The sequence below is a fragment of the Botryllus schlosseri genome, chromosome 1 (assembly GCF_051294905.1).
Source record: "Botryllus schlosseri isolate E-star chromosome 1, Bs_hap1, whole genome shotgun sequence".
In the NCBI taxonomy this organism is placed as follows: Eukaryota; Metazoa; Chordata; class Ascidiacea; order Stolidobranchia; family Styelidae; genus Botryllus; species Botryllus schlosseri.
Window position 1 is genome coordinate 37648123 of NC_137236.1, and position 16316 is coordinate 37664438.

Here is a 16316-nt window from a genome sequence, read left to right on the forward strand (position 1 = left end):
CGTCACGAACCGGCGGTTGAGAACCACTGGTCTAGACAACTTTTAGCTCCACTGGACAGTTTTCAGTTGTTTAGGCTAAACTATACCAAGCATACTTGCGTTTTACTTACTTGGGAGTCGGTAAGACTACTAGTAATATATTAGAGATTTTTAATGTTACTTCTACTTATACTTGAGTATCAATGATAGCTAGTTTAACCACGTCTGTATAACTCGGTATGCCACTACGATAGATCATTGCCCAGTCTTCTGATCTAGAGGATGGGGATGGGAGTTTCGTATAGTTGAAGTCTTGAGCAGTTTCGCTTGGGGCTTGTAATGAAACTCAATAAGTTGGGAAAATATTTTGTAAAAATTTAGAAATCAGATACGTTAATGGACACGTTCCACCGTATGCGTTACGGGAGTAAATCCAGTTTGGCGAACATTAGAAGCTGGCAATGCGACAACACTGCAAACGTAGAGAGGTTCACTAGTAGTTGAGTGCAGTCAAGAAAGGTGGCTGATGGCAAATTATTGGTGGAAAATGAAGTTCGTCGCGATTTTACTACTATGTTCTGTCAATTTTATCGGTGAGTTCGGTTACAAACTACCAGTCTTTCTCGCTCAGAGCTTGTTAAGCAGCAGTCGGAAATTAGTTTTCCGTGGAACAGGCAACTCACCAACTGTTGTTTTCATTCAGTTCATGCGCAAGACTGGGGGAAAGATCCGGCCATCGAATCGGTAACGTTTCCTTTATTTCATTCAACCCCCTAGCTCTTGTAGAGATCTGAAACCTGCGATGATGATGTTGTTATTTGTGGTATTTATGGTGTTAGTCGACTACTGTGTAGTCGCTTACACAAGGTCAATTTTCTTCATTTTTATTCCATGATGCCGACTTGTAGCACGGCCTATGCTTCTCTCTTCTTTTATAAGACACCGTTTACGCGGATGATATGGCGAGGAGGAGCCTAGATAAACCTCCATCACTTAGGTAGGAATTCTGGAGTCGACTTCGGTCTGACTCGAACCCGCAACCCATTGGGGTTCCAGCTGTGGATTATACCTCGCGACGTTAACTGGAGACTTGTTTGCGACCGAAACCTACGCATGACATTCCAATTACGACATTTCTACGACTATCCAATATTATGTCCTCAGGGTGAGGGTGTTAGGGGCTTCGAATCAGTGCGCCGTCATATCATGTAGTTGATTTTATATTTGAAGATCGAGATACATTTATTTTTGTGTAATGAAATTAACCAATATCTTACGTCAGTCATATTCATATATTGGTGTCAAGTAGTGTATTTGTTTGACATACACCCTAGCGTTGGATGCAAATTTTGTGAACGGCATTTCCAGCTACCAAATTGTAATTTCACACCCTGTCAATGAGTGCAATGGGTCGAAAAGAGTTAAATATACTACTCATTGGGTGGATATATTCCCAGGGTGTGATGTATTCATACGTTCGTCGATTTACTGAGGTGGTAGACGAAAATAAAAGCACGGCACCTCTTGGAGATTTATATCAATATCAATTGGTGTACCATCGTTCCAGAACCCAAATCCTCTAGCGTAGACAGTCGTATTATTGAATCAGCCGTCATTACTGGAATCATCCAGCCATTTGATATAAAAAAATGAATCTTTACTTTCAGCGGAATTAAAGGCGATAAGTTGTATTTTCAATTGTGTGATAGCTAGCACTGAGAGGAATCTCATTTTTTTCACATCTTGTCGAAATTTTCAAGTGTCATGTGCATTCTTTGGGTTATATTCTGGTCAATATTTCGCTTCGTTGACCACTACAGTCATGGTACTAGTTTCATTTATTTTTTCACAATGCATCTTAAAAAGTCACACCTGCATTTTTCCCATCAGATGTGCCTGAGTTCAATGACAGGTTGACTATAGTGTTCGAGTTATATTAAATGTATTCTTGGCAATTATTCTAGTTCTGTACCGCAATTCAGCTAAACGAACTGAAGAACTGCACCAGCAAGAAAATAATAAAATTTCGTAGAGTTGCTCACTTAATTTTCTCTATTCAGAATAGCAACATTTCTGGCCCCCTCTTTATAACAGGTATTTTACCGAGCTCCAGGGCAAGTAACCTTTCAAATAGTGCCTTCGATGGGCCACCAGAGGCCAATAAGAGTTCCTCACCAATCGCGTGCGGTCCCGCCTGTTCGTGAGCAAGCCATAGTTCCTCACCATCAATCACGTGCAGTATCACCTGTTCGCGAGCAAGCCATGGTTCCGCAGATATCACGTGCAGTCCCGCTTTTTCGTGAGCAAGACATACTTCCTCATCAACGACGTGCGGTCCCGCCTTCTCGTGAGCATGCCATGGTTCCTTACCAATCACATTTTGTCCCGCATTTTCGTGAGCAAGCCAGGGTTCCTCACCCATCACGTGCTGTCTGGCCTGTTCGTGAGCGAGCCATGGATCCTTTCAAATCACGTGCAGTGCCACCAGTTCACGAGCAGGCCATGGCTCTTCACCAATCACGCTCGGCCCCACCGACTCGTGAGCTAGCCAGGGCTCCGCACCAATCACGTGCAACGCCACTGTTTCATGAGCAAGCTATGATTCCTCACCAATCCTATGCGGTATCTCCACAATCATTCGGAGTTATGTGGCCATTTTCGCACCGATACAACCGTAAAAGAAGAAGCATCGAGTCGGGATCAAGGATTGAACGCCAGACTTTGGTCAGTTAATTAGCCACGCGCTTGGGTGTGGCGGTGAAATCAGAGCACTCCGTGCAATCAACAGCAAACTTTGTAAACTTGGTGGCGGTCGTGTTATGGAAGATTTCATTTGGAAGTTGGTCAACGCCTTACCAAGGACGAAATAAACCGTTTCGAATATTGTTGTAACTTTTACCATTTCACCAAATAAATGGTGACGTAATGTCGGCCGACGTTGAGATGCGTGCTACATATATTTAGAGCTCAGTGCCCATTTATTACAAATGCCACGAAGAAATATTATGACGGCGACATCTTAATATTCAGCTTAACCGGTACACGAAATTGTGCTGCGCATTGGGGTATATTTGCTATCAAAAGCGATAATCGAATAGTCAACTCGACTCGAATCCTAATATCGACTAAAAGTTAATTATCGAACGAAAATAATAGTTTTGATATGATATTATCCACTGTGGATGCCTTAAAACCGGAATTTATCGCATCGCGGCATACAGCTACGTACGTACGTTAGTTGAAATTAAATATATCTGCCGAGATGAATCCCCAGTATTTTTACAAAGAGCAGTAACTTTGGTATGGTCGAAAAATACCAAATAACCGTCAACGCGGAACAGCACCGGCATTATATTCTTTAGGCGCAGGTTACGCAGGTTAAAAGGTCAAATTACGCAAGTCTCTGAACCCGCGTAACAGCCGACGCGTTGAGCAGGGCTCGTAATGAGCCGACAAATCGACTTGAAACGAAACAAATGTTTTTCTCAGCAGTCGGTTTTGATGACGCGCAACGGATGCCGCTATGGAATCTACCGAACGCCACTAAAGGAGGCAGAGAGTTTGTGCTCGGGATTGGGCGCTCGACTGCTCCGTACCAATGTGAAGACACCCAGCGACAATAGGTAAGCTAGGCGCCAACGCATTAATCAAACTCCCTCAGGTGCTGCTCATTGCAGACTTGGAGAACTAGATAAATATAAGTATTGTCCAATTCGAGCAAATGCCGCTAATCTAATTCCAATCTAAATTTTGAAATGTTTTATGCTCTAATTTCAAGCCTTATCTAATTTCTGGTTTTCCTGAAAATGATACAGGAGAACTGTATAGTGCGAAACGAGCCTAGCTTGATGTACAGACATTTGTTACTCTCGTGCGAGTGAGAAGGAACTTGGGCTTGATATGAACTAATTGGAATTGTATTCGATTTCAAAGTTTTTGCGAAGTCAATAATTCTAATTCTATGCTATTTTGAGAAAGCCGAAAATATTCTAGTTGACCTCTGTTAAACCTTGGTTGAATGGTTCGATATTTGATCTTTTCCAGACTGCTGGCAAATATGTTCGACTTACTTCGATCTGGGGCAGTTTCCACAAACGGCAAAGAGAAGCAAACGCGACGGGAACACTGGGATCGTGATGACGTTATGTTTCGAGAAAGTATTTGTGAATTATGTCCGTGAACTGTCGCTCAAGTTTCTGAACCGTGTGCAGAAACCTTACCGTTATTATATCGAGCATTTCGAGAATGTTATAATAGAGCACATGAACATGGCGACGAGTTTGTTTGGAACGAGATCTAACGATAAGGCGACAATTACAAAGCCCAGGGGGCAAGATATGTGTTACGAAAAGTAACTTGTGCGTAACTGTTTGCTGTTGTTCTCGTCATTGCCGAGGCTCGACGACCTTTATTGCTTACGCACTTTTACAAAAATCATCCGAAAGTATGGTGTCATGATATCTCCACTGTCTGCGGACAGTAGGGTCGGGCCGAACATTCGTGTATCAGTTTTGAGCAGTCGATCCGAATCCAGTAATGAGAGATATTGTCTCGGGCACAGAAAAGACAAGCTTCATATTATTTATATACGACAATTGTGATGGTAATCATTTCTTTCCATAATGAAAAGTCTTAAATAGATGTAGCTTGCATTGCTGAATGTACTTGGTGGTCGTAGTAAAAGTATATGTGTTTGCATAGGCTGTATCAAGTAAAAGTCAGTAGTTCTCCAATACATGACCCGAAGCTTCATACTCGACTCCGCATCGAATCACTCCAAGTACTCGATTCTGCCTTTGAAATGAGCGAAATGTCGTAAGATGTCGTCACGTCAACTCTCGGGTAAAATTATGCCGATTCCACGCCTCTTTGCTGTTCGGCCCTCGGGGGAAGTTTGATCTAGCTTCGAAGCAGGCAGACGATGGTACCACCGTCGCATGATTTTCAGGGCGATAATCTTCACGGGAAGGTAATTTTAGGGCACTGCCTTTCTGTGTGTTATTTACTCTCACTTCCGTTCGAAGTGGTCGATTTTTTTCGCGGATTCGTCTAAGTCGGAGTAGATGTGGGTTAACGCTAGCGCAATGGAATTCTGCTAGTCTTGCCTGTCGCGTGATGTAGTCAACATAGTATATCAATTCCATTGACATTCTCTTTAAGGGTAATCCAGATCCCATTGACCAAGGGTAGATCTGAATATAATATTAGGACAGCCTGTAGCTGCACTGCATTCTACCAACCATGAAACATTTTCCATCGTCGCGCGATCTTCATTGGTGGGTTAATCATAATCGCAATGACAATCATTCGTAATTAATATGATAGATTGTTTTTCGGAAACCAATTTAGTTCGGAAAGGCACAAAAATTTTGTAAACGGTAATAGCTTTCCAGCAGACAAATTAATGACCCGAATTGATAATATCGGGTAGCGATTCTGCAGACAGCAGACTTCTACCTGAGCAATGGGTTAGCACTCCAATCATTCAAGTGTTCCAATATCTCAAATGCTGCTGGATTATTGATATCTAACAAATCTCTTGTCGTTAATTGTAGAAATTGTCAAATTGTGCATATCCCAAAACACAGGTTGGAACTCAACCGGGTCTTGTTTATCTGTCATGAGATATATATGATATGACGACGGCGTTTTCAAACTATGTTTTGAAGGTGGTTATCCAAGTCAAGAATCACCCAAACAGCATTGTGACATTGATATAAATCTCATTTAACGAACCGCACTCACGTGCTCAAATCAGGTGCTTTAAAGTTGCGATGGTAAGTTTTAAAGTGACTATATTGCACTACTTGTTTAGATATGTTTTCTGTTCTTTTGACACAGTCTGATTGTGACGATGTAAATAGCCCTCGAGCGCATTCGGGCGACACAGGCACGCATAATATGGTATCTACGGCTCAGCATTTGCCCACGAACAGCTCTTTTTTAAATGAGGTGCGCATTTAGGTGACATATTTCCTGCTTTTCTGCACCGAGGCACTTTAGCGACCACTTGGAAACTTTGATTGCAACACGGATTTTCCTGTCCCGCTCTTTAATCAGATAAATCAATAGTTATGACGTCACGCTGCACTTGACCGCAGGAAGGTCTGCCTCACTTGATCTGGACGACCAAGGGGGCGGGGGACTGATTGACATAAATGTTTAAGACTCGGACAACCTATTTGTTGCATTTCACTGTGTTGACTTCGAGGTCACAGAATTCGATAAATTTCGCGAGACCTTACTTCTAGTTTTACGGTGCACTCAAATTTGGTTTCCCTATTTCCGCCACCCATTCAACATTTTATATATATGTTTATACCACTTCCACTTGACACTGCTACTTTAGGGTAGGTAAAACTAGGCCCCGAGTACTTGCATTTTACGTACATGGAGATAGCTATTACTGTTACTTTTACAAGAGTATCCAAATTCATGATATTTTTTCTACTTCTACTTGCGTAGTCAACATGTCAACATGTGTGAGCATTCCTGATGGTTAGGGCGATTTTGTATGTATGTCAAAACAAGTCAAAGTTTTGTCAAAATTGTAACGTTATGTCGAACAGGTAATTAATTAAATTGTCCAAAATGTTTACAAAGTCAAAAAATATTCGCAACCACATTTCGTTTGTATCGTAGATGTTTGCACTGTCGGTGAACTTATCATTTGTAAAGTAGCTTGTAGCCTACTTTATAGGCCTACCGTTGTAGACGACCCATTGTCTGCTCATTGTGAATCATAAACGGTGAAATTAAACAAATTGGTTGACATGGTATTATGCTCAATATACCACAATATCGAAGCAAGACTGCGTGGGCATTGGTTCTTATATCAAGTAGTGCATGATGGAAAATTGTGATGTAGACAACGTCATCAGAATGAAGCAACACGGTTTGTCACCAGCAGCGTAAGAACAACTTCCGTGCTGCCAGCCCACAACTGACTGTTGCTGTTGAACGTTCTTTCTTAATTCTTGGCAAGCTACTTAGTAAGGACAAATACTTTCTACCAGAGAATGTAGGAAAGTATCCTTCGTTGTACTGCAACAAATTTAAATGATGTCTACGATAATGCATGATGTATCTACTTGAATTCTTCATTGGTCCAGATGTCGGTAAAATTAAGTTTTTCATGTAAAATTTGTAAGTTTTTAGGTCAAATAATTTTTCTCACGCCAATCTACTTCGTAACAATAGACAGTTCGAACCATAAATGAAGATAAGTAATACAATTCTAACATTATGTTGGTAAAATACCTAATTTACATACATGATGTCAAAATTTGTCAAAAGTAATTTTTTGAGGTGAAAAAATGTCAAAATTTTGATATTTTAGGTCAAAATCTTTCTTTTTCAGGTAAAAAATCGCCCTATCGATGATTAAACGTGGTTTCAAGTTTGTAGTTGAATCCACGAGCAATCTCGTTTGAGGGTGGTGATGAAAGCGGAAAATCAATAATTCGAGTAAATATTTTGCGAAATTCAGAAATTAGATACGTTAATGGACATGTTCCTCGGCAGGTGTAACAAAAGCTTCGCCAATTGGCAGAAGATTGGAAGCTATAGCTATCCGAAAACGCACCGAACGTACAGATATTCACCGGTAGTTGAGTGCAGTCGAGACAGGAGGCTGTTTTCAGATCGTTTGTGGTGAATGAAGATAGTCGGGATTTTTCTATGTTTGTCTTTCGATTTTATCGGTGAATTTTGTTGCAAACTCCACATATTTTCGCAAAGAGCTTATTCAGCAAAACTCACGAATAAATGTTCGGATGTGCTGACACTTCAGCAAATATTTTGATCGTTCAGTTTACGAGGGAGAGTATAGGAAAACGATCCTGATGTAGAATGGGTAACGTGATCCTTATTTCATTCGACAAACTCATGCTCGATAAAGGAGCTAATACGCGAGTTCGCTTTACACGGTGCATTTTCTTACGATTTAAATATTGCGTGGCACGCGAAACAACTTAATACCAACTTGGACTAGCGTGTTGACTTGACCATCTGTCACTTATTAATTAAAATTTATATTTTAAGCATCAAATGTTTCCGCACTCGACTCGGACCCGTCATTGTGACAAATTGGTTCATTCAATAACATTTGATAAGAGTGATAATCGAATCCGTTTCGGAAGCATAATATCACTTTTACGAAGTTTTTTATTTATTTACATTGCATAATTATTCAGGTGTCTCATGATGGGTGTCAGATTGAAAGAGTTCAAGCCGTTTCGATTGTGTACGATCTATTCAATTTATCGAAATCTTCAGGTGTTTTGGAATAATGAAATTAATCATAAAACTGGGCTGAACTGATGTCAATAAACGTAAGCAAAAGGTCACGTATAAAGATAAATCTTATTTGTGGCGTGGGATTGCTAGTTTGATAGGGTACAAATTATAATATTTTCCACAGGCGTGGTTGATTGCATTTCGAATCTATGCACAGGCGTATTAAGGAGTTGGTTCATATTATAAAGTCCACAGATTCTTGTTCCCATGAAATGATCCAGTTTCCAATGTCTGTAAAATGCAAACTTAATTAGGGCTTATAGGTCGAGCACCTGGACTTTAAGTGGACCATGGTAGTCGGGTATGGCTCATTATAAACTCACAATGGTTAGGATGTTGTGGAATGTGTAGATATGTGACGACAAAAAAAATGATGCGGTTTGCGACAATACAACGCGTACTTCTGCTCGTCCGTAGTACTCATGTAGGTTTATCTACTAGTGTCGCTTACTCAAGTAGCAGTGATTGCACACTACTCTTAATTTCTTTGATGCCGAAATACCAAGTATTGCGTATATCGTTTTTGAATACACTTTAACGAAGGATTGATAAGAAGTTGAGAATCCACACGGTTTTTAGGACGCAACCCTAAATTTGAGTTTTATAATTACCTCGTGACCCAACCCTCACGTAACAAAAAGACGGAATTCTATGAACCATGCTTTTCTTATCAAAAAGATCATCGATAACAGTGAGATTGACGTCCGTGGAATTTCTCCTTTACAGTATTTGTAATGTAGCCTCATTTATATTTTGCGCATCAATGATCTCCATCTGTTTCCAAGTCACGAACTCTTCGTGGCAAATTTTCGAGCTCACGGATCGCCGAATTGTCCGGAGTATGGATTGACTTTGAAAAACCAAGCACTGAACAATGTTCAGTGAACATTGGACAGCCATGTTCACCCTTAACATGCGAACACGGCTTATCTAAACTGTCTCCGCCTCGCTCTACCCATTTTGCCCACCGTCCACTGCTCTCACTTTCTACCCACTATGTCCAGTGCGCACTTTTGCGAACCATTGGTGCTGATCATACTTACGACCGTGCTCGGGTATTTTTGGTGTTTCACCAGTGTTCAGGAACCGACAAATTCTCAAATAGAACCTTCGACGAACGCCAGAAAGCCGATTGGTGAGAAAGGTACGTGAAGTCTCGCCTAATAGTGAGAAAGCAGTCATGGTCAAAGATTCAACGCGTGACTTCGGTGAGTTACTTCTCAATTGGCCGCATGTGCGGAGCCCTTACACCGGTGCACGGGTCTCTAACACCAAGGTCGTTACTAGCCAAGTTTTCAACTTGGTGATAGACTTAGTTGTTAATGAAGGAAGAATACTGTGTCTGATCATGTTTTAAATTAAAGGGCACTGCGCTCTAAATTCGTTGTGGTCTCAAATTAAGGACGGAAGTGTGAAGCAGTTTGTGGCAGCAAACATATTCTTCAGAAAGCCACCATATTAAAACTGCAAAGTTACACGAGCTTCACTTCCCAATGATTATATCTGTGGCGTGGAGATCACGCGTAATCTCATCCCGTTGCGAAATTTTTGCACGCATTCATATCACTACGTTACAAAGTACCTATTGTCAGATATTCGACTGCTGATATTATCAAGGAACTATGCCACACGATACCACAGCGGTGTACCCCACTGGTACGCGACTCATACCTTCATGATATCAGCTGAGAAATATCTCAAATTACCATCTTTTTTCGCGACAAGACAGCGATACGTGCTAGAAGTATTTAGTGAGCAGTACCACTTTAATACAAAGCCACCAATTAAATATTGCGATTGTGACAAACTAACTCTTCAGTATGAACAGTATCCGAAATAGAGTATAGGGTTTTGCAGCGACGAATGATACGGTACATTTGATGTCTTGCCACGGACTATACACATTAATTTGAGTGCTCGAAGGGAATCGACTAATAATTGTAACGATTCGCAAGTAAATAAATTGGACGGTGCCCCTGGGTTAATTTATAACGTGAATTGCAGCTGTGACACTATGTAATCCATGTATTTCAACTCAGCGTCCAAAACGTGTTGTACAAGGCTTGGCAAGTTACAACGATGCCACATTTCTGTGAAATATTAATTTACGCCCAGCATTATAAAAAAGGCGCTATTGAGCAGATTTTTCGAAAATACCAAATCACCTTTAATATCTGTGATAGTCAGACTTATTTTATTTATGATCGCATAAAAGTTACATATATTTAAACATTTCGAGTCATTCATATTGCGTTGACATCATAATGAGTTGTATTCGAAATCTATAGATTTTCCTAATACTCGTTCCGGTATCGAATCAGTAACGAACTCGAGTCATTCAACCCCTTAATCCGCTTCAATGCCACATATGCTTGTATCACAAGACGCAATATAATATCTCGCGTGGTAAAAGTCGGATTAAATCAACTTGGAATCCATGCACGACATAGTAGGTATTGATGAGGAACAAAGGCTGGCCTTTCAATCTGAAGTAATTGTCTCAAATGTCGTTATATACTCCAATGTTGGATATTTTCCAGAATGCTGTAGGCCTATCATATGGACGGACCACATCGGTATGGACCCGTGCTTCATAACCAAATTCGTGAAGAACACTGGGATAGTGATGACGCCACATTTCGAGAAATCACTCGCGAAATTCACCCTTGCAGTTTAAACCGCGCATACGGAAACCCTATCGCTATTTTATCTGGAATTACGTGAGTACTAGAATAGAACATAGCAACTTGGCGACGAGTTCGTTTGGAACGAAATCTAACGATAAGACGACAATTTCAAAGCCCAGGGGGCAGGATACATTTTACAAAAAGTGTGTGAATCTAATGCTGAGTGTTGTTCTCACCATATCCGATACCAGCCGGAATTCTGGCCGCTTTCTATCGACGGATTTTCTCGCGCATTTTCAAAAGTCAATCGATAGTTTCACGTCGTCCAAACATCATTAATTATAGCAGTAGGTCGAAGCATTTCGAGTAATCGATCCCGAATCTAATACCAATTCTGATAATTCGAATGACAGAATATTGCCGTCCACATTATTTGCGAGAAGGGAATTGAGGTTGCGGAAGTTCACACTTCGTAAAAAGTCAACGCGAGGTGGCGCATCATTTAATATATACTGCAAAAAGCCAGGATGTTTATGTACGCTGAAGGATATGCAGTGTGGTCTCAAATTGCGATTGCAGTGACATATTATTATGTGCAATCGTTTATTATCACACATAAACATGAGTACCTGGAACTCCCATAAACAGTACGAATCCCTCCGGTATTCGATTTAGAAATTGCGGTTACTTCGTAATATGGTATCGCACCAAATCACAACGAAGATGAAGTGAATTCTTCAGTTCGGCGCTCTGGGGTAGTTTGTTCGAGCTTCGAAGCCGGCAGACGCCGGTACCACCATCGCGTTATTTTCAAGGCGGTAATTTTCACGAGATGGTTATTTTGTGATACTGCCATTCTTTGTATTATTTTCTTTCGATCCACAGTCAATGGAGTCACATTTTCTGCTGTCAAAGTCAGCACAGGCGGAAGCGAACAGCACAGCCCTTATTTTAACAAAGGATTCGTAAAAATTTAGATTTTTGCTGCGAATGGAGTAACTTCGAGTTAATCATATTCATTCGTCATCACTTTAGCAGTAACCTCGGCCCCATGGCCCTGTGTAGGATCCACTTCACAGCACGTACATGAACAATGTTTGACAAAAATCTACTAATCAATTGATCAAGGTGGCATGCGACGCAATCCAAACGTAATCGAAATGAATTTCAGTCATAATTGTTTAAAATATATACATATAAATATTTCGCAGACAAATTCGATTCAATACCGCGCTTGAATAAAACAATATTAATGCTACCATTTTATCGTAGCATAAAAATTATGTTTTAGACTTAATATTGTCAGGTAAAAGTATTGCAATTCTGCAATCTGCAGACTTTCACTGAAGTGAATAATTTGGAGGACTTTGTTTTGTGATACGCTGGAATGCGGGGTTACCCTGATCATTTCAATTATGATACTTATGAAATGCAGCCAAATTATCGTTGTCATTGAAATCTGATGTTGTGTGTGAGTGGTCAATATGGTCCGTACACGTCCTATAACGAGACGTGCTGTTGAACAATTCCAATTGCTTTAAAGACGAGAGTGCATAAGTGACTTTCGCACAGCCCCTTGTTTAGATCTGTTTCCCGCTGATTTGATACTGTCCACTTGTAACGATATCAGATGCCATCTGGTGTATACGGTGAACACAGATAGCGTCAGCAGCCACTGCTCAACCTTTGGCCACGTACAGCAATTATTAAAGAAACAGAGATGATTTTAGGTGTCGTTTTTTTTCTTCTCGTCTGCAACTTGGCCTTATTGAGGCCATAAAAGTGTTCACATAGACGATTGCGAGTCATATTCGTGAGATCGACTAAAACGCAACTTCGTCAGGTTTAAGGTGTCAAAATTTGGTTATGCTGGATCAGAAACTTTGGTTCAAACTGCGTCATAGCGGCTTTCTGTTATTTGCTCAAACCGACCCTATACTAAAAAGCTTCGGCGCGACTCTTATTTCCTCACCTATGTCAGTGTCATTATGGTCGATCTGCTGTTACTTTTGTGATATTCGTTGTCCTTTTGAAGTGGAAAGTTAGAGACACAGCGCTTGCATAACGTCGCCTACCGTGCAGGGCATTCATTTCTGACAGAATTCTGTCATAATCGCAATGTTCAATTTAGGACGTATGACATCTTAGCTTTGTCTGAACTATATGAACCCTGTTCGCCGAGTTTGTTATCTCATGCCATAGATTCATATAATTGTTACAGTTGGTAATTACAGACCAAGACGTACGAGTCTTTTATACGTGATCGACTAGCTTTTTACAATACGAATGTTAATATTAATTTGGCTGTATTACTGATATTTTATAACTTTACTTCATTCTCGTTATTTTGCTTTGGGGTCAGGTTGCTCGCCGGATTATGTGTGTTTTTACCAGTGTTACTGTGAATAGAGAATATAATAATAATGCACGAGATTAATAGTAGACTTGACGCTACCGACAAAATATCCCAGTTCAACTTGAAAAGCAAGAAAACCAAAATAATTTGTTATTTAAGGCAAAGCTCGCTGAGTACTCGGGCCTCAAGCCATATGCGAGTATTATTTGGTCTACCACATAGTTTGAGATGCGAAAAAGAATAAGCTTTTCGAAAATTCTGAAGGCTGCAGCATCGAAAACTACTGATTTTGAATATTTTTCGACTTATAGTACTTTTTTGACTGAAAAAGGTCATCTTTTCGATCTCTGCTCCCTAAATACCCGCAGTCCACTATTAGGGCTGGGCAAAATCAAGTACCTGAGTGATTCGATTCTGAATCACGTATTCGAGTATCACTCATTACGACGTCACAACAGAATGTAATGGGTCAAAGTTCAAATATATGCCTTTTATGACACCACAAAGAACATAATGCCTGTTATCCGTCACATTAAAGATACTTTGGTATTCCTTCGACCATAACGATTTCATTGCACTTCTTGTCAAGATTGTGGGTTGATCCTGACTTGGGAAATGTGTTATTTCCAATAACGTTCGTAGGTTTGTGCTATGTCTCGTATTCTGCGACACGACCAATCAAAGTTTCATGGCTTCATCACTGAAAAATAGCATCACAGCTACAATCCCTTTTAGTAAATTGACTTTCAGTTGTTATTGATATTTCTTTATTAACAGTAAAACTGGTAAATACACTCATAATCTAGGGAGCAACCTGCCCCCAGAGGAAAATGGCGAGATTGGAGTAAATTTTTAAAATTTCAGTAATACATTCAAATTGTTATTCCTATGCAATACATGAAGAAGTCAGATTACAGAATTGCAGCAGATGAAGAATTGGCAAGGGTTGCAGAGCAGAAGTAGAGATGATTGAAGATGAAGAATCGAAATCACAGAAATCATGCTGTGATTCACGAGTTAGTCCAGTGGAGCATTCAAGGCCTTCCGAAGAATGTGCACAGTTACCAATAATGCGATATTTTGGATCATGTCGAATTGAACGTTACCAGGAATTTGTTGGATATGTCTCATGAGTTTTTTGCTTACGACCCCTGTAGCGCCAATGACTATCGGTACAATGTTTATTTTGCATCGCCACATTTTCTCACATACCATTTTGAGGTCTGCGTATTTGGAGTGTTTTTCTGATTCTTTTTGTAGTAGTTTGTGATCAGCTGGGACAGCCAATTCAATGAATAATCATTCTCTTTTCTTTTTTAGTTTGACGATTAATTCCGGGCGGTTGCTCCTGATTTCGCGGTGAATTATAACTGGTACATCCCACAGAATTTTTACTTGTTCGTTTTCTGACACTGGTGCTGGGCTGTAATCGTACCAATTTTTTGTCGAAGTCGATTATTATAATAAGTAAAAATCGTGTTGGTGGCGCTTATCACAGCACAGGTTTTGTGCGCCACGTCTATACTGGTTATTACAATGATTTTTACATTATTCAAATATATACAGCGTCACTCAGTACTATTGACATACCAACATGCACATTCAATATACGGACCTAGCCGACGCTATACAATATACAAACATTTGTGTATACAAATAATGAACCTTCATGTACTAGCGATACTATACAAATCGCCGCGAAGATATCGCGAACTCTACAACATTATCCAATAGGAGTTCGTGTACCACCTAAAAATAGTACATTGAACGCTCTCTCATTCACGAAATTTCATGCTGGTGACGTCACATTTTGGGATACGATTGTTGATATACAATGTTATTTCCAATTCTCTACTAGTTGCTGACGATTACCCCTGACGAATGTCAGCCGAAAATATTCGGGTTCATTTCAATATGGTAGACTATTGAATTGTATATTGAAGTTCTGTACCTCCAAGAAGCTCTCGAACTCTTTGGATCTGTCAGAACGTCTTTCAAATTCCAATTTATTCGGTTCACTCGCGCAGCATCAATTCTCTCCTTTGATGTTGATATCTCACACAATGTAACAAAAAGTGCTCTACAGATTCTTCTGCGTTGCATTGCTGACATAGTGGAGTCTCAGAACAACGGATCTTGTGCAGATGTTGATTCAGTCTGCAATGGCCGCTTCTTAATCTCAGTAGAATTGCGTCTTTTCACCGCGTTCCAATTTGAGCTATGTCGTCAGTAATTGATGGTTGCGAGGAGGACTTTCAGTACTCGAAAAAAATCGTTTTTTTTTTCTACTCGACTCGAATTGATACTCGATTCAGATTCGAGTACTCGAATCATTGTGCCCAGCCCTATCCACTATTTGAGCGCATTTCATTACTTTTTCGGGGAAAAGAGGACAAATTCCAAAAAAATAGGACATTTAGGCGTGCCCCGAGAACACTTTCAATTTATTGAAAAATAAATTGAGGACACATCCTCTTAAAAGAAGACGTATGGCATTCCTGGATTAATACGCTATCCATGTACTGTGTGCACATCTTGGTATCGGTGCTATGCGCACAGAAAAAATATCTCAAGACTGCTGAGAATTCATCTCACTATTCTTGCATTTCATATTCCATAGTTGGTAGATTCGAGATGAAGATTGCGTTTCTTTGCCTCGCGATTTACGCTTACGCCGCCTACGCTTCTGATGGTGAGTATTCTGTAGCATATTTTATGAAAGACTCGCATCTGATTCTGATTTTCATAGACAGCAAAAGCTGAGAACCAGTAGCGCAGCACGTGCCTCGCTTCACTATTTCGTCGCTATGTCGTGACCGTTCACGTCCGCCATTTATTCTGTGTATCAAATCGTGTTCGCATTGATTGCAACTACCGACTCCAATCTTTTATTTTTTCAGGCCGTACAAGAAAACTTACCCAACCAAAGGTATGTACCCAACGGACAGCAGGCTCAATATTATTATCCGTCTCGGCCTCAGCCTCCGCCACGACGAAGGAACAGTCTGGACCTTAGCAATCTCATCGTCTTATGCATACTTTTGAGTGAGCTCTCG

General features: G+C 40.4%; 3 protein-coding genes across 4 annotated transcripts in view; all 3 read left to right on the forward strand.

Moving 5' to 3' along the window:
* The window catches only part of LOC145436218 (uncharacterized), a 135021-nt gene that overhangs the window by 106715 nt on the left and 11990 nt on the right, over positions 1–16316 (forward strand). The window lies entirely within an intron of this gene.
* Positions 251–4251, forward strand: LOC145448948 (uncharacterized). Of its 2 annotated transcripts, none has more exons than XM_080327417.1 (6): positions 251–572; positions 683–723; positions 2074–2173; positions 2225–2703; positions 3472–3602; positions 4024–4251. In XM_080327417.1, exons 1-6 carry the CDS (start codon positions 506–508, stop codon positions 4157–4159), a joined length of 954 nt encoding a protein of 317 aa, XP_080183543.1. In that variant the 5' UTR covers positions 251–505; the 3' UTR covers positions 4160–4251. The 2 variants fall into 2 exon arrangements, with proteins under 2 accessions (XP_080183543.1, XP_080183534.1); XM_080327408.1 differs by having other exon boundaries at positions 255–572; positions 3469–3602.
* The window catches only part of LOC145436229 (uncharacterized), an 83638-nt gene continuing 83195 nt past the window's right edge, over positions 15874–16316 (forward strand). Inside the window, exons 1-3 of the mRNA XM_080313596.1 lie at positions 15874–15952; positions 16010–16041; positions 16161–16305. The gene's annotated coding sequence lies outside the window, so the exon portion shown is untranslated. The remainder of the gene's footprint in view (positions 15953–16009; positions 16042–16160; positions 16306–16316) is intronic.